This window comes from Gopherus evgoodei, chromosome 17 (assembly GCF_007399415.2).
Source record: "Gopherus evgoodei ecotype Sinaloan lineage chromosome 17, rGopEvg1_v1.p, whole genome shotgun sequence".
NCBI classification, from domain to species: domain Eukaryota; kingdom Metazoa; phylum Chordata; order Testudines; family Testudinidae; genus Gopherus; species Gopherus evgoodei.
The window spans coordinates 2,101,846-2,119,564 of record NC_044338.1 but is presented as its reverse complement, the minus strand read 5'-3'; the positions used below and the strand labels follow the sequence as shown (position 1 = coordinate 2,119,564).

The window sequence follows — 17,719 nt, the reverse complement described above, 5'->3', positions numbered from 1 at the left end:
GTTCCCATCCCCCTCGGGCATCCATGCCTGTAATGTCCCACTGCCGCGCCGCTTGCCTCGGGGTCTGTGGGGCTGAGCCAGCAGTGAGAACAGTGATATGATTGTGCCAGGAACGGCTAGAAGAGTTAGCATGCCTGAGCCGTCTCTCCCATGAGAGGTGTGCGCAGTGCTACCGCGGCCGAAGCCTGTGCTTCCAGCCCTGTCCGGTGTCTGAGCTGCATCTCTGCATCGTCAGCGCAGGGGGGTGCCATGTTTAAATCTTCCAGAGGTGTCCTGCTGGGCTGGCTGGGAGCACTGGGCTTCGTCAGCCCCCCTTCCGAGTGCCCGTGCAGATGCCTCTCTGCTGGCTTTGTGCCTTTCCCGATGGGGTTGCTGCTGCCTGCCTGCTGAGTGTGTGGTGGGACTCCAGCTGCCCAGTTCTGCTCACGTGCGTCCCAGGCATTCCGCTCAGCTGGGGCCAGGGGTTATGGGTGATAACGTGCACTCCCTTGGCCGACCTAAAACAAACAGGAGCTCGTACACTGACAGCAGCTACACACACGCATTCCCTCACTCCCCAGGGCAGGTGAGACCCTGGCACTGAGCCCTGTGCGGTGCCCGGGAATGGCCACACTCAGCCTGTGTAGCTGGATTTGCATCACCTCCTTGGGCCATGGCAGGGAAAGGCATGGGGCGGCTGGTCACCTTCTCTCTCTGGTGGCAGGAAAATCATCAGCAGCCTGTTTATGGGCCGGGCGGGTACGGCCATGGTGCTGTCGGGGTCCATCGCCGGCTTGGAAGGCGGATCCCAGCTGGCCCTGCGCAGGGCTACCAGCATGCGCAAGACTTTCACCACAGGGGTGGCAGCGGTGAAGAAGAAGTCGCTGTGCATTCAGATCAAGCTGCAAGTGGTGAGTGGGTGAGCTGCAGCCTGAGCACAGCAGAGCCAGCGCCAATGACCCATCCCTGCTCCCAGGGGCCAGGGCCCCGGGCCCCATTCTCCCACAGGCGGGCAACAGCCAGGGATGGAGCTAGGAGCCCATGGGAATCCCTGCACCCAGCCGATGGCCTTAAGCACTGGCCCACCCATTTCCCTACCCCGCTGCTTTATATGGGCTCTGTGGGTCAAACTGTCGCTTGTGCACACATTGTTGGTTGGCACCGGTCACAGGCATTGCTCGTGGGGCTGGCTGCAGGAGTCAATGCTGAAGTTATCTGCCCAAATAGCCAGGCCATGGGTGCCCATCTCCCCCTTCTCCTGCTTGCAGGTCTCCCCTTGTCCCATCCCCCCCTCACTGCACCCCTGTGCCCGCGGGCCCTGGAGGAGCCGTGTGCCTGGAGAGGTGGTGGTCCCCTCTGCCATCTGGTCCATTTACATTCGCTGGGACAGCCTCTGTTCCGTGCCCAGTAACCTTGGCAGCAGGTACCGGGGTCCCTGCAGGAGCTGCCGCTGCCACCCGGTGCTGGGCTGGAACCAGCATCTGCCGTTCACGCTGTGCGCGCAGGGTTAGAAAGCGAGCGACTGGCTGGTCAGCCCCAGTGCAGAGATGTGGGAGCTGGGGGATCTGACCTGCTGGCAGCTTGCTGGGTGCAGCACTCCATGCTCGGGCAGCCTCCTACGGCCCAGCCCATGCTCCCGGCTGCTGGGTAATGCCTCCGGTGGGGTTAGAGTGACCCTGCCCCCCTAGCATGACGGCACCATGCGCGCTGCAGCAAACTCCAGCTTCAGGGGCTTAGCTTTCCCCAGACAAAGCTGCAGGATCATGACTGATCTTAGGGGCAGTTTCTCCTTTTGCCCCAAGGTCACTCATCCCAGCTTCTGCCACACTGGGTGAAGGCTGTGCCTGAGTCCCCGGCACGCCCAGGCTGAGCCGTTCTCTCCCCACCCCCAGGATGCTCTGGTTGACACCATCAAGAAGTCGAAGATCCACTTTGTGCACTGCCTCCTGCCTAAAGCAGAGGGCTGGAGCGGGGACCCCAAGGGGCTGGCGGCCCGGCGGCTCAGCAGCACTGAGCTGGACCTGCACGGGGAGCACTGTGAGGCGGGGCTCATGCAGCTTGACGTGCCCCTGCTGAGGGCCCAGGTCAGGGGCTCTCGGCTCCTCGACGCTCTGCACATGTACCGACAAGGTTTGTGCTCTCCTCCAGGGCGGTGGGCCCAGGGCTGTTCTGCGGGAGCCATGGGGTGCAGGTCCTGGCTGCACAGGCAGCCCCAGCACCCAGAGCCTAACAAGCGTGCTGGACGTCACTGCGGTATGCACGGGAGGGCCAGAGACACGAGCAGGGACCCTGTGACTGTGGGATGCAGAGCGGGGCCCAGGGACTGATTCTCCAGCACTGCAGGTAGTGGCTACTGGCATGTGGTGAGTCCCACCTCTGCCCATTGCTAGCACTCAATGCAGCTCTGCTAGGGCGGGCGCTGCCCTCAGGGACCAGGGAAGCCAGATGGGAATTTTCTGAGCTGTGGACAATGAAGAGGTGGCAAATCCCTTAACTGGATTCCAAGGTAAATACTGGGGCGTTCCCTTCCTCCCCCCAGGAAGGAGGCACTTGACTGTCACATTGCTTGTAAGCCAGGCCCCCCGTGGAGAGAGGTGGGGCCCAGCTCAGTTCTGGGGGAGGGGGGGGCCATCACAGCAGGGGGCCAGTTAATGCCCGGGGGCAGCCTTGGCAGAGGCGCTAAGAACGGACCTGGCTCCTGGAGAACGAGCTCCTTTTTATCGCTGGAGACAGCAGGTCACGCTCATGGTTCTGGGCTCTGAGCTGGCCGTCGTCAGCCGGGTGCCTGTGAGCTGCCATGAGAGCTACCTCCGGGCAAACAGCCCACCTGCCCTTTGCCGCAGGCAGGCCTGGGGGGCTGAGCCTCGCTCCCGGAGAGCTCGGACTGCAGAGCAGTGCCTGCTCCTGCCTCCCAAAGCAGGAGAGCACAAGAGACCTCTGAGGTCCCAGTGCGGGGCCCTCGGCAGGGTTGCGTGGTCAGAAGGGGAGTGCGGGTGAGCCAGCACTGCTCCCCTGGCTGTGCCTGCTTTGTGGGGAGAGGCCTTTGCTCTACATGGCGCTCAGCCCCTTTCCCTAGTTACAAATGGGCTACAACTGGTCGGTGCTGACTCTGCAGGTGGGCCGCTCCCTGCTCGGCCGGGGAGAGAACGAGACCTCATCTGTTTATCAGCACAGACATCCTGCCCTGGACTTAGGGTTTATTATTTCAGAACCAGATGACTGCTCAGAACCAAAATCAGTGTGGCTCGCACAGCCCAGGATCGATGGCCCGTGGCCGCCTGGCTCAGTGTGCTGGGCTCCACGCCCCATCGATAGCGCCGAGGATGAATTAAGATGTGAAGCATCAATTCCACTATCTTTGTGCATAGATTTAATTACAGTCCAGAGCAGGGTCTGTTCGTAAGATCCCTGGTCACTTGATCCAGTTACACACACTCGCCCCAGCCCTCTCCCCAAGTCAGACGCTTGGCTGGTTTCTCTCTGGAGCCAGCAGAAAGCCACAGCCAATGTTGCCAAGCAAGGTCTGTGTAAAATCACTTTTGAGAAACAGCCAGGCTCTGGCAGCTGTTGAGGGTGGCATGGTTGGCCGGTGCCTGCCCCTGCCGAGAGGCTGGGCGTGGACATGTTCACCCGCATGCTGTGCGACGTGCCAGTGCTCTCCACAGGGGCAACGTGCTGTGTGCCCCGTCAGCCCTGCCACTAGGCTGGGCTTTGTCCGGTGACTCGGGAATGGGGCCTCCCTCCCCAGTGCCGGCCCTGCCTCGCCTCGCAGGACTTGAACGAGCTGATGGAGTCATGGCAGGAGAGGCTGCATCTCCAGGCGCTCCCCTGCCCTCTTGCCCTCACCTCACCCTCCGCAACGGCAGGGAATTGCCTGGGTGGCTCTGGGCACCCAGTGCTGCTCTGAAACAGCTGCTAGGTCCCATTCCAGAGGTGGCTGCACTTCAGTGGCTATCTGTAGTTTAACCCTCCGTTCCACTCCCTCCTGCTGGCCTTTCCGCAGGGAATGAGCCCTTTGGGCCACATCACGCCTGCTGCTGTGCCTGGCGGGCTCCAGGCAGGGCGCTCCCCTTGCACTGGGGTGTGCGGCAGGGTGCTCCCAAAAGCCAGTGCCCATGGCAGCTGTGTGGCTGAGTTTTGGCTGGCGGAGGGCTGGGTGAGAGGTGCAGCCTGGAGAGCCAGTGTGTGGATGTCCTGGGTGGGTGGCCCTCCACGCTGGGCATGGAGGGGTCTCTGCATCTGCAGCATCCTGCCCAACTGTCCCTGCACTGCGAGGCCTGGGGAGGGGCAAGCCCAGAACTGCTGGAGGGCGAGGGCTTCAAGGCCACGCATCAGGCAGGCAGGATCTTCCCCTGGGCTTCATAGCCCAGCTGGCTGCCCCCTGTGCCTTGTGGCAGCGGGACATGGAGACTGCTTTCCACGCTCAGGGGCTCCAGGTGGGGCTGCTCACCGCCTTGGGCTTCTGCTGTCCTGGCATGGCTCTGCGGGCTGGGGCTGGGAGGGGCAGCCTGTGCACCACCGCCACCCAGCTCCTTCCTGCAGACTCGAGTCTCTACCCTCCCGCGCCAGGGGCCAAGGCACATGCCCACCTTTCTGTGCTCTGCCCCCAGGTTACCCGGATCACATGGTCTTCTCGGAGTTCCGGCGGCGCTTCGACGTTCTGGCCCCTCACCTGACCAAGAAACACGGGCGGAATTACATCGTCACGGACGAGAAACGGGTGTGTATCGGAGCCGGGCAGGCCGCATGATGGCAATGCCCAGTCACTGTGCCAGGTGCTGCCTGCTCCCAAGAGCTCGCTGCAGACATGGGGTGGGTGGAGGAATGAAGACTGAAATGGGCAGTGCTCTCTGCCCGGGCCAGGCTGCCCCCAGAAGTGAATGGTGAGAAGAGTGCCCCCGGAGCCTACTGTAGCCAAGGCGCCTTCCCTTCAGCCTGCTGCTGCTGACCCTCCTCTTTGAAGACCACCTGCAGCTGGCATGTGCCCCTACTCCTCTCTGTTCCCAGCAAGTGGCATGCAGTTTGTCATGGCTCCTGTGCTAGGTGCTGGATGGGGACGTGGGGAGGGCCGGAGCCCCCCAAGGAGCTGTTGGTGGCTGTGAAAGGGGGACAGGCTGGGTACAGTGCTGCAGCCGAGTATGGAGAGGGAGTGGTGTGGTCTGGGGGCTTATGGTGCTGGGCGGCAGATTCCAGGGGTTCCTGCTGCTGTGAGACCAGGCAGGGCCTTCTGCACCGTGCGGCTTTGCTGTCCCAGAGCCCCTGGCAGAGACCCCCGGGGCGCAGCGCAGTACGTTTCACAGAGTGGGGAGCTGGCTCTTCCACGCTGGGCACTTGTGCTGGTTGGGCTCTGCAGGGGAGAGGACTGATCCCACGGGCTGGGTTTTGCTGAGGGCTCCCCGTTGGCCTGAGCCCAGCCATGCAGCCTGGCAAAGACCTGCTGCTCTCGCAGCAGGGTCTAGCTGGCAGCGTTGCGAACGCCCGGGCGTGAGAGGGCTCTAGCCTGTGACGGGAATGCAGGACGGAGCTGCAGGAAGCCTCTGCTCTGGCTGCTGCGCCCTGGTCCCCAGTGAGGGCCGTGATCCCTGCTTCACCGCTAAGCACTGGAAGAGGGTTGAACCCAGCAGGCGGCCTCCCAGGACTACGTAGGCAGGTTGCAGAAGGGGGGGCCGGCACATCCCAGTGGGGCAGGTGGGCGGCCCCTCTCTAGCCTTGCCTACCGTCTAGTGTGTCCTGTGGCAGGCTGGCTGGTGGCTGGGCGCTGGCTGCGTGGGCAGCGGGAAAGCTGAGTGATGCGCTGAGGGCAGCGTGGGAAGGGGACCGGGGGGCCAGGCAGCTTGAGGAGACAAAGGCTTCCTTGACTAGCCGTGATCTCCTCCCCCTCCCTCTAGAAGAGCACGTGGGACCTGGGGCTGGGACAGCACTTGCTGCACCTCAGAGCTGGCAGCACGTGTCTGCTTGGGCAGCGGGGGACATGGGAGCAAGCAGCTCTCCCTAGAGACAGCCCGTGTGGCACGCTGCCTGGGCGTGGGAGAGGGAGTCCCCTGAGTGCAGAGGGCACGTGCCCTGCTGGGGGGGATAGGGGTGTGTCTGTACTCTGCTGCGTTCGGTGCCCCTTTCCTCCCAGCGGGGTTCGGTAGCAGTGCCGAGCTCTAGCCATGCACTCCTGCCACGCCTCCCTGCCACAGCGCTGACTCCCCCCTTTCCCTGCAGGCTGTGGAAGAGCTCCTGGAATCGCTGGACCTCGAGAAGAGCAGTTCCCACATGGGCCTGAGCCGGGTAAGCCTCCTGGCGGTCCTGCCATTCCCAGCCAGCCCCTTGGGGACCTGTCCCGGGCTCTGCGCAGCCCCTCACCCTAGCGGGCTGGCAGCCTCGGCACCCCAGCGAGGCCCCTCGGGGAGGTGAAGCCAGTCACAAGCACGCTGTATAATGCACCATGCTCCCTGGGCCCCCGGCCATGGTGCGTACTAGGGGAACGCAGCAGAGCAGGGGCCAGGCTGACGGCCCTTCGGAGCCAGTCACACTCCCAGCAGACTGGGCCGAGTCCCTGTGGACACATGGCACCAACACAAACGTGGTGCTCCCTCTGCAAAGCCTCGCCCAGGCAGGCCGACTTGCTGCGCCTCCTCCTGGCCACTCAGCCCAGGCTGCTTCCCGGAACCTCGTGTGCTAGCTGGGCCGTCGGGCACCTTGCCGGGGGCACAGGCTGCAGCCATGAGGCGTCTGTGTCTCTCACCCATGTCCTGTCGGTGGCTCCCAGCATAGGGCTGGGATTGTGGGAAGGCCTGCTTGGCCCTGGGACTTTTGTCTACCCCTCCCTTGCTCTGGAAGTGGCACCGGAGGAGCATGTGAGTTGGGTTGCAGCATACTGAGAGCAGCAGAGGATCTCTGCTCGGCCCTGGGGGCGTGGGGTGCTGCTCACTGGCACCCCCAGCTCTGAGTGGCTGAGCATGGCGATTGGGGGGGGGGGCGGAGTGTGCCACAAAGCAGCCATCTCACCCCAGAGCCGAGTCGTGCAAGATCTCAGGCCCAGCATTCACAGCGGCAGCTCAGACACCTGCGAGCCCCCCCTGGAGCCTAGCAGCCCTCTCCCCTGTCCTGCTTTGAGTCCCTGGCACTAGGTGGCCTGGGCCCAGCTCCCCAGACCCATTAGGTCAGTGCAGGCAGGGGGAGCAGAGGATTCTCGGGGTGCATTGCTCTGGGCAGAACCTGGAGCAGATGAAGCCCGGTGGGAGCGTGGTCAGGCTGGCTGAGTGCAGCGTGGGAAGGGGGCTGGGAGGTCAGGCAGTTCCAGGAGACAAAGGCTTCCTTGTCTTTCCGGGCGTCGAGCTTCCCCGCCCTGGGTACTGGAACAGGAGGAGCTGGGTCTGTGCATCCCGCCTGCGAAATTCCAGGGGGCCAAGGGCGAGCTCTGCCCGGCCGCAGTGCCTGCTCCCCACCCCACCCCACCCCCGGCCAGGCCAGTAGCGCCACAGGGGCCATAGAGGGTCTCCTCTGCTCAGGAGTGGGGGATCCTGGAGGGCTGAGCACTAGGACCACATGGTATTGATGCCTGTTCCATGGCACTGACTGCGGGGTGCAACTGGCATTTCATGCTGCGGGGGCCTCTGTCAGGGACGGGCACCTCTCCCTGGTCTGGGGCCGCACAGCAGACCCCCGGGGCCAGCTAGTCTCCTGACAGAGGCTAGGCCACTCTGGGCCCCATGGCTCATGTGAGAAGACAGCTGGGGCCTCAGAGAACGTGGGGGTGGAAGTGAACATCTCACATTCTCCCAGCCCAGCACCAGGGACCCCCCACCCCAGGTCTGCAGACGGGACATCGCAGCCATTGCTGTCAGACAGACTGGTTCACTCTGCAGTGACTCCTCGGGGTTATTGTTACCTGGGGGTGGCTGGGGCCTGAGCCAGGGGCCCCCCAGAGCAAGGAGGTGATGGGAGGCACTGCGGTGAAGCGAGGGCCAAGGAGTGCCGACTGCACCACCTCTGCCCGGCCTGGCAGACCAGCCTTCTACACAGCCCCTGGGGCGGGTTATCTCCCCATCTGCTCCCCAGTTGTCCGTCCGTCCCCCTCATCTGTCTGCTCCCCAGCCACAGCAGCATCTGGTCCAGAGCACACAGGTCCCGATCAGGCTCCAGCTGTGGCATTTGCACCCACCTTGTGTAACGGGTGGTGCTGTTAGTCACAGCCCATCTCCAGGGCGCGGCCCCAGCGGGAGCAGGGCTGAGGGTGCTCTGGCTGCACGTTGTGCCCCGGCAGGGCAGGTTGCACTGTAGCCCCGGGCAGTGACAGAGGCTGCCTGTGAAGGCAGCAAGCTGACAGGGGAGCTGTTCTGTCCATGAGGCCAGCCCAGTGGGGGTCACTCCTATACCTCTGCCTCCCAGACCCCGGCTTGGCTCCAACTTTGCAGGGCTGGGCCTCTGGACTCCGGTGCTGTGGGGGGTAGGGGCGCAGCCCAGGGCAGTCAGCTCTCGGTGAGGTGAGCCTAGGGGAGCAGCGCTGCCCAGAGAGACAGAGGGAGCTGCCTGTCTGCGGTGCAGCTGGCAGTGTGCTGCAGGGAGCAGTGGGGAGGCCGTGCTGTCACCGTGGCGGCTCTGCCTGGTACTGGCAGCTGTGCAGATCCGCTCCGGCTCCCGCACCGACGCTTGGGCCCCTCTGTACACGCGCCTCCTTAGCCTGCCCTGCCTGAGGGCTGCTTGCTCCCCTAAGTGGGCCAGGCTGGCTCGGAGAGTGGCCGATGCCGGGTGCCTGTGAGGAAAGAGGCACTGACCTGTACTGCCCTATCTGCCCCCCGGGCTCTGCTCACTGCTCTTTTCCCCCCAGGTGTTTTTCCGGGCAGGGACCCTGGCCAAGCTTGAGGAGCAGCGAGACAAGCAAACGAGCAAGAACATTGCGCACTTCCAGGCTGCGTGCAGGGGCTTCCTGGCACGCCAGCAGTTCAAGAAGAGAAAGGTATTCAGCAGGGCAGCCTGCCTGCCGCCCCCCCACGATCCCCTGCCCGTTTACAGCTGCATGACTTCACCTAAAATGGGCAGCTCTGCCTCCAGCGCCGCCCCCTCCGAGCTGGGTTCCCCCCGGGGGAGGAAGGGGGGAATCTTGCCTGCAGGGCACCCGCCACAGAGGAGACGGAGCTGCCTCTGCTCTCCCCTGCTTTCTGGTGCAGTCCCAGCGTGCCGGCAGCCACCCCCTCGTGAGGAGCTGTGCAGCAGGCCTGCGTGGGGGCTGGAGAGGAGGAGGTATCTCCTGCTGGTTTCTGTGCACTCCAGGCTGCAGCCCGCCGGAGCCGGGAGCCGACGTTTCGGGTACAGAGGCACTGCCCAGAAGCTGGCACCCCTGCACTGCAAGGGGGCAGTGTGCGGCCTGCGGGGCAGCAGCTCTTCCGTTAAGATTAAGTAGCTGTGTCAACTCTTGTTTGTATTATTAAAGCAGAGCTCGCGGGGCTGTCAGCAGGAGTAGCTTTGGTGGCTGCGTGAGGCACGGGTGCTTGGATTCATCCAGGTGCAGTTGTTGGAAGAAGGGGGACAGGAGTGGCTGTGCAGGAAGGCGGGGGCTCTGCTCCGCCAGGCCCCTGGCAGGCAATGCCTCCCCGCTCCCCCGACTGGAGACACTTGGTGCAGGGTGGGCCTGCCCTGACCCTGGCTGCTCTCCCCAGATCCAGGAGCTGGCTATCCGCTGCGTGCAGAAGAACATCCAGAAGAACAGGGGGGTGAAGGACTGGCCCTGGTGGAAGCTCTTCACCACGGTGCGGCCCCTCATCGAGGTGCAGCTGACAGAGGACCAGATCCGCGGCAAAGACGTGCGTAGGATCTTGCAGCTGCTCGGGGGAGAGGAGTGCAAATGGGAAACTGGCCTTGCCCCATCCCCGGCGGGGAGGCGAGGGGGTCGGTGGGTTGCATTCCAAGGTTGGGTTTGAAAGCGACATCCTGTCATAGACCAGGCTGCGGGGAAGGCTGCGCAGAGACCCCCAGCCCCCTGCGTGCCCCTCCCAGCGCTGGGGGGCTCCAGTCCTACTGGCGTGGGGGGCTCAGAGCCCCAAACTGGCATCAGGTACTAACAGCTCAGTTCCTGCTGCCTGGGGGGCTCTGCTATCCCAGCCCTGGGCTCCCTGCTGCCCAGACTGGTGATGCCTCCTCCTCATTGCTGCCTTGAGGGGCCTGCTGTCCCAGCCATGGGCTCCTCCCCTCATTGCGTCTCTGCTCCAGGAGGAGATCCAGCAGCTGAAGGGCAGGCTCGAGAAGGTGGAGAGAGAGCGCAACGAGCTGCGGCTGGGCAGCGACCGGCTGGAGAGCAGGGTACGTCCGGCTGGGCACGTGGGCGCGGTGCCAGCTGCTTTCCCAGGCTCACTGCGTGGCCCAGGGGTGCAGGGCAGAGGGGTGGGTCCCTGTGCTGGCCCCGTGGCCAGGCCCCGCCTCGCTGCGATCCCTGGGCACTGCCCCTTCCCCCCACCCCGGCCGTGGCGCCTGCTCATCCTGGCTCCGATGCTCTCCAGGTGGCAGAGCTCACGGCGGAGCTGACGGACGAGCGGCACACGGGCGAGTCGGCCTCCCAGCTGCTGGATGCGGAGACGGCCGAGCGGCTGCGGGCAGAGAAGGAGATGAAGGATTTACAGGTGAGGGTCTCTTGTGTCCAAGGGGGGCTGGCGGCCGGCACACTCCATTGTTCCCTCCGTGAGCAGCCTCCTTTCACTGGGGCTGTGGGAGCCTGGAGCAGGACACTCAGCCGCACACTGGCAGTGCCCCTTGCTCCCCCTGGTCTGGCACTGCCCCCTGTGCCTGAACACCAGCCGCCTTCTCTCCCTGCCCTGGGCTCCGCCCCCGGTCTGGGAATGCCCCCTGTGCCTACCCACAAATCCCCACTCTGCCTTTCGGCATCGACCTGGGCCTTGTTTCCCCCTCCCAGATCAAGTACGAGGCGCTGAAGAAGCAGATGGATTCCATGGAAATGGAGGTGATGGAGGCGCGGCTCATCCGGGCGGCTGAGCTCAATGGAGACCTCGATGACGATGACTCAGGTGCTAGCCTGCACTAGGCAGCCCCCCGAGACCCCTTGGAGCCCCTCTAGTTCCCTGCCGTCCGCTCCCCTCCATCTCCACACACATTACCCATCTCACTCTGCGCCCTGGGCAGGTGACTTTCCTGAGCCAGGCCTCGGTTTCTCCCTGCATTCAGGGCATTGTGGTTACTGATCAGTGGGGTCACCCCCTGCCCCCTGGGGGGTTCTCACTATCCGCCTTCAGCACATGTGGCGGCAGCAGCAGCGAGACCCCTGCTTCCCCCTACCCTGTTCTATGTGCTCAAGCCCAGTCTGGGGTCTGCTCATGAAAGATCCTCAGCCCGGGGCTCTGGTTCCCTCCCGCAGGCGGTGAGTGGCGGCTGAAGTACGAGCGAGCCATCCGCGAGGTGGATTTCACCAAGAAGCGCATGCAGCAGGAGTTTGAGGATAAGCTGGAGTTGGAGCAGCAGAGCAAGAGGCAGCAGGAGAGAAGAGTGAGTGTGCCTAGCCGGGGTGTGTGACACGTGCACTGGTGACCCTCCTTTCCCCTGCGTACACCGGTGACTCTCCTTCCCCCTGTGTGCACTGGTGACCTCCCTTCCCCCCCGTGTGCACCAGTGACCTCTTCTTCCCCGTTCCACGCGCACCAGTGACACCCCCTCCCCCATGTGCACCAGTGACCTCCTGCCTCCCCCCTGCACGCACCGATGACCTTTGCCCTCCCTCCTGTATGCGCTGGTGACCCCCTAGGTGCACCAGTGACCTCTTCCCCCACCCGCATGCACCAGTGAGGCTCCCCTCCCCCCCACGCGCACCAGTGACACCACCTCCCTGCAAGCCCACCAGGTGCCCGGTGGCTGACATGGCGGCCTGCGCCACCCTTACTGTTAAAGGAGTGTGTACATCTTGCTGAGCCGACAGTTCCCAGCAGGCCCTGCCCTGTATGAGCTGAGGACGCCTGTCGTCTCCACATGCTGTGCAGCCCAGGGCCCTGGCAGGCTGGCAGCAAGGGTGCCCAGGCTGCACACTGCAGAGCATCTCCTTCACTGGGGTACTCAGAACTCAGCCTCTCTGTGCCAGCTCTTCTGGCTCCATTCACCCCAGTCCAGCGCCTTCTGACAGTGTTGCCCACAGGAGCTAGCTGAGGTCACTTAGGGTGAATGGCAAAGAGAACGGGGCAGACAAACCACTAAGCTGGTGGATATTCCAATACACCTCTCCCCCAATGTACTGCGACCCGATATAACACGAATTCGGATAGAATGCGGTAAAGCAGCTCTCCGGGGGGGCAGGGCTGCACACTCCGGCGGATCAAAGCAAGTTTGATATAACGTGGTTTCACCTATAATGCAGTAAGATTTTTTGGCTCCCAAGGACAGCGTTATATCGGGGTAGAGGTGTACTTAGATTTACCAAGCCAGCCCAAAATAGCTTCTATGTTACCTCACTGGTTGCTCCAAAGTCCAAATAATGCAGTTCCCTTAAAGTGCCCAGCCCCAGGCCTCCATCCAGACACACGTCAGATATGATGATGATTTCTGAAAATCTTATCTCATCATATAGAATCATAGAATACTAGGGTTGGGAGGGATCTCAGGAGGTATCTCCTCCAACCCCCTGCTCAAAGCAGGACCCATCCCCAGACAGATTTTTGTCCCAGATCCCTAAATGGTTCCCTCAAGGATGAACTCACAAGCCTGGGTTTAGCAGGCCAATGCTCAAATCAGTGAGATATCCCTCCCCCAATATAAAAGAAAAGGTTCTTCTCACCCCAAAGGATCAGCCACACACTCGGGTCCAATTATAACTTAGATCTTTCCCCACATACACCCTATAGTCAATTCTTGTTAGCTAAACTAAAATTTATTAAAAAAGAAAAGAGAGAGTGTTGATTAAAAGATCAATATACACACAGACCTGAATTCAATTCTTGAGGTTCAGGTACATAGTAGAGATGAGCTTGTAGTTGCCAAAGGTCCTCTTAGGAATAGTCCGTAGGTTATAGCCCAATGTCCATGTTCAGGGTGGCTCCAGTCAGTGACTGGGGATCTCAATCCTTGTGGCTTAAGGTTTCCCCCTCTTGAAACCCAAAGCAGATCTGAGATGAAGCAGGATCGTGTCCCAGGGTTTTATGCATTTTCCAGCAACCTCTTGGCCTGAGAGAATAAGCTTAATCTTCTGTCTCCCAAACATCCTGGCAATTAGCCCAGGGGAATTTATCCATTAACCAGTTCAGATCCAGGTCACCACAAGCTTCAGAGAGACACAGAGACAATAATACTATTTCACTCAAGTGTCATCATAAATGTTAATATTCCTTTTTTGATCTTTGAATTAAAACTATAGCAATAGACAAGACTTGTTTGCTCACGTCTTGGGATGTAAGCAAACAGCTCCCCTTCTCTCGCTCACAATGCAGGCTGCATTTCAAAGCTCTGTGCATTTATCTCTCTTCCTAACAAGTCTTGAAAGTTGGGCCCTGGGTCAGGTCAGTCGGTGAGTTAATTAACTCTTTCTGGCCCTATGTCACCTTTCAATGAGATACTAATTACACCCATAACGTCACACGCCTAGAGCCCGGGCCGGACAGAGGCTGTCTGCTCACCCTCCCCTCCCACACATCCAGGGAAGGCTGGGGAGTGGGAAGGGGCTCACCCCAAAGGCTCTGTGGCTGAGTCGGGATGTTGAGTGGCAGCGATGGGATGCCCAGCCTCGTCCCCCTGCAGAGCCCTAATCCGTGCCCCACCCGCAGCTGGCAGATCTGCACGCTGATAACGAGGAGTGCCAGCGTGCCCTGCAGCAGCTGAAGAAGAAGTGTCAGCGCCTGACGGCAGAGCTGCAGGACACCAAGCTGCACCTGGAGGGGCAGCAGGGGCGCAACCATGAGCTGGAGAAGAAGCAGCGAAGGTGAGGAGTGTAGGGCATGAAGTGGGCACTCCTCCCTCCCTGGCCCCGTTGGAGAGCACAGTGCAGGGGGCTGGTTGAATGTGCCATGTTGCCAGGCCAGTGCCAGCCCCAGAGGCAGAGCCAGCAGGTGGGCATGAGGGAGCCCAGTGGCCTCTGGTGAGAGAGACCCAGGCTCAGTTCCCGGCTCAGCCGTGGACTCGCCGTCTGTCTTTGGAGTGACCTTTTCTGAAGGGCCCGAGGGACTTAAGAGCCTACGTCCGTTTTCAGCCTTGGGCTCCTGCGGGAATGTCTCTGGGAAGCTGGGGGTGATTCCCAGTCTGGGCAGCCGTACCCGCACTAGCTCCAATGGAACAGGCGCGCTACAGGTGTCCAGGTGGGCTCGGCACGCTCCCGTACGACACCCCAGGCACATCGCGCTGCATCGGACCTAGCACCTGTACAGCTACCCCAGTGGGGAATCACCTGCAGCTCCAGTGTAGACGTCCCCTGAGTCACTGTGCCGATTTTGAAACAGTTCCCCTGACGGTACTGCGGGGATGAGGGCCCAGCAATGAGAACCCAATCGTCTCTTATCTTCTCCCGGCGTCGGGCCCCATCCGGCCAGTCAGCAGGGGCTGTTCCCAGGGGTGACGTGCTCACCAAGCTGGCTCCACTGCCCCTAGGGATCTGCTCTCTGTGCTGCCTGGGGTGGCCAGGATCAGCACCTGGACGAGTTAGAGAGAGCGGCGCCGTGGCAGAGGGAGGTGCAGGCTGCCCTGAGTATGTGCCCGTCAGAGACACTAGGCGCATGCTTGGCAGTGACCCCTCCTGCTGCTCACCGAGACGTAGCGCAGGGTCATCTCGAGCTGGGACTCACCCCCACTCCTAGGGTCCACACACCCTGCAGAGGCATTTCCCTCTTTTCCTGGCCCTGTGCATCAGGCCAGGACACTGTCCTGCTCCACAGGGCATCTGCTGTCACCCAGGGCTCTCCTGGCTGTCCAGTGCAGGCCGGCTCCTTGCACAGCTCCAGGAATCGGGTTTGCCAGCAGACTAGACAGTGACAGGACAGAGCTGAGCAGGAGGGAGGTGATGCTGCACCTACCTCCCACACTGTGCAGCCTCAGGCTGTCATGACTCTGTCCTGGCTGCGTTAGCACCATGGTCTTCTTCCCAGGAGGAAGGTGCTTAGCTGCCTGTCCACAGGGACAACGGCCTGGTGCTGATCAGCCCCTGCTCCCCAGGGCTTCAGTGCCGGACAAGACTCACCTGGGGGGCCCAGGCTGGGGGGCAAGGAAAGATGCATGCCCTTCTGGGCTGGAGCCAAGTGCACCTTCTCAGCCGGAGCCGCTACCCCAGCCGGTCTCGTCTTCGTCCCGCCCGGATCCTGCCTCGGGCAGTGACGGGGCAGATGCTGGGCGGACAGCACCTTCATAGCAGAGTGCTGGGGTTTGGTGCCTGAGCTGAGCTGGCATGTGGACAGCTGATGGCCTGGGCGCGGGTGTCTCGCAGGTTTGACAGCGAGCTCGCTCAGGCTCATGAAGAAGCCCAGCGAGAGAAGCTGCTGCGGGAGAAGCTGAGTCGGGAGAAGGACATGCTCATCGCAGAGGTCTTCAGCCTCAAGCAGCAGCTGGAGGTGAGCAGAATGGCCCCCCCGTTCCCTGCCCCTCGTCGGGGCCGCGGCTAGGTGCTCGGCGCGGCTGGCTCAGCAGGCTCTCCCTGCACTCTCTTCCAGGACAAAGACTCCGACATCATGAGCTTCACCCAGAAGGTGGAAGCCCTGGAGGCCGAGCTCCAAGATGTCTCCTCCCAAGAGTCCAAGGACGAGGCCTCCTTGGCCAAGGTGAAGAAGCAGCTGCGGGACCTAGAGGCGAAGGCCAAGGACCAGGAGGAGGAACTGGATGAGCAGGCCGGGACCATCCAGCTGCTGGAGCAGGTGCGGAGGGGGCCCGGCACAGACCAGACTCAGCTTGGGGGGATGGGGGTGACCCACTGGATTCGATTCTGGCTCGATGCAGGGAACAGAGTGTGACTCCCTCCTCGAGTGGGCGGCAGGCGTCCCAGGCTGGCAGGCTGAGCCTGAGACTGGGCTGGTTTCTGGGTGTGCCGGTTTCATGTGGGTTTGTCATGCTGGCTGCCTGGCTCTGGCCAACCGGCTTTCTGGGTGAGCCTGCGTTCAGTGTGGGTGGGACACTCCCCTCTGCTACAGCAACCCCCTCCAAGGGACTACAGAGCGGGGCGGCCGGCTGGTATGTGGGGCCAGGCCTGCCCCAGGGGCTTGGAGAGACAGTGACGCTGCCTTCCCGTCATGGAGCAGTGGCCTGCAAGGGCTGCAGAGATGCTGGCTGGCGGAGCAGCAGCACAGGCCTTGGATTCGGGACATTGTGAATGTCACTGCTGTGAAAAGCCCTGGCAACAGACAGGGAGCGGGGGGCCCCGTCTCTAGCGCCGAGCCCCGGCGACGGACAGGGAGCGGGATGAGCAGAGAGCGGGGGGGGGGGCATCTCTATCGCCGAGCCCCAGCGACGGACAGGGAGCGGGGGGGCTCCTGTCTCTAGCGCCGAGCGACGGACAGGGAGCGGGGGGCCCCCGTCTCTAGCGCCGAGCCCCGGCGATGGGCAGGGAGCAGAGGGGCCCGTCTCTGGTGCCGAGCCCCGGCGATGGACAAGGAGTGGGGGGAGCCCGTCTCTGGCGCCGAGCAGGGAGCGGGGGGCCCCCGTCTCTGGCAACGGGCAGGGAGTGGGGGGGGTCCCCGTCTCTGGCGCCGAGCCCCGGCAACAGGCAGGGAGCGGGGGGGGGGCCCGTCTCTGGCGCCGAGCCCCGGCAATGGGCAGGGAGCAGAGGGGCCCGTCTCTGGTGCCGAGCCCCGGCGATGGACAAGGAGTGGGGGGGGCCGTCTCTGGCGCCGAGCAGGGAGCGGGGGGGGGGGGGCCCGTCTCTGGCGCCGAGCCCCGGCAACAGGCAGGGAGCGGGGGGGGGGCCCCGTCTCTGGCGCCGAGCCCCGGCGATGGGCAGGGGAGTGTCTGTCACCTCAGCTCCCCAGGATGAGGGCGCCCCATCCCTGCGCTCCCTGGCAGTTCATAGCCGGGATAACACAGGACCTCTCTCTGGGTGCAGGCCGGTTGCTCCGTGCCGTGTCGGCCGAGAGGGCGTTGGCGTTACCAGGGCAGACAGCTGCTGTACAGTGTGCTGGGTGGTCGGGCGGGGTGTGGGGGGCATTGAGGGCTATGGAAGGTCCGACGGCCTTGGGCTGGCCCTGTCCATGTGCTGCCCCGAGGGCTAGTGGCCGTGCTCTGGCCCACGCTCGCTCCACCTGGCTGCGTTCGGGCTGGGCGGGATGGAAGTGATCAGCAGAGGGCCGCTCCGCCAGGAGGGAGGCAGCCAGGCCCCCCGTGTCGGGCTGACCGGGGCTGCTTTCCGCCCGCAAGGCCAAGCTGCGTCTGGAGATGGAGATGGAGCGCCTGCGGCAGACCCACTCCAAGGAGGTGGAAAGCCGCGACGAGGAGGTGGAGGAGATCAGGCAGTCGTGCCAGAAGAAGGTGAGGCCAGGGCATCGCTGTGCCCTCGCTGCTGGGCAGGGGCTGGCGGAGAGCTGACTGGCACCCACGTACGGCAAGAGGGGGGGTCTCTTTCCCAGAGATTAATCCCCTCTCTCCTGTTCCACACCATAATATCCCTGCCCTGCTGCACAATGCCCCCCCAGGCCCCAAGACCAGTGCTGTGGGGCTGGCGGGAGGGCCCTGTGATGCAATAGGTTAGTTGTGTTAATCTGGCTTCCCAGGCAGATTTTTGCTGCCAGCTGGGTTGGCCCCTGGGCTGACGAGTTTAACCAGTCGCTTGCCCCATCTGCTCGCTCTGCCTGCATTA

The 17,719-nt window shown here is 62.9% G+C and overlaps 1 protein-coding gene across 22 annotated transcripts in view; it reads left to right on the top strand.

Annotated features, from left to right (window-relative positions):
• MYO18A (myosin XVIIIA) overlaps positions 1–17,719 on the top strand; it is a 136,862-nt gene that overhangs the window by 94,944 nt on the left and 24,199 nt on the right. For all 22 annotated transcript variants that reach the window (XM_030536199.1, XM_030536198.1, XM_030536205.1 and 19 more), the window contains 14 exons: positions 704–890; positions 1,872–2,109; positions 4,590–4,699; positions 6,190–6,255; positions 8,798–8,926; positions 9,627–9,770; positions 10,177–10,266; positions 10,464–10,583; positions 10,874–10,985; positions 11,333–11,460; positions 13,719–13,873; positions 15,365–15,488; positions 15,588–15,788; positions 17,281–17,391. In XM_030536199.1, coding sequence (XP_030392059.1) covers positions 704–890; positions 1,872–2,109; positions 4,590–4,699; positions 6,190–6,255; positions 8,798–8,926; positions 9,627–9,770; positions 10,177–10,266; positions 10,464–10,583; positions 10,874–10,985; positions 11,333–11,460; positions 13,719–13,873; positions 15,365–15,488; positions 15,588–15,788; positions 17,281–17,391 — 1,915 coding nt within the window. The remainder of the gene's footprint in view (positions 1–703; positions 891–1,871; positions 2,110–4,589; positions 4,700–6,189; positions 6,256–8,797; positions 8,927–9,626; positions 9,771–10,176; positions 10,267–10,463; positions 10,584–10,873; positions 10,986–11,332; positions 11,461–13,718; positions 13,874–15,364; positions 15,489–15,587; positions 15,789–17,280; positions 17,392–17,719) is intronic.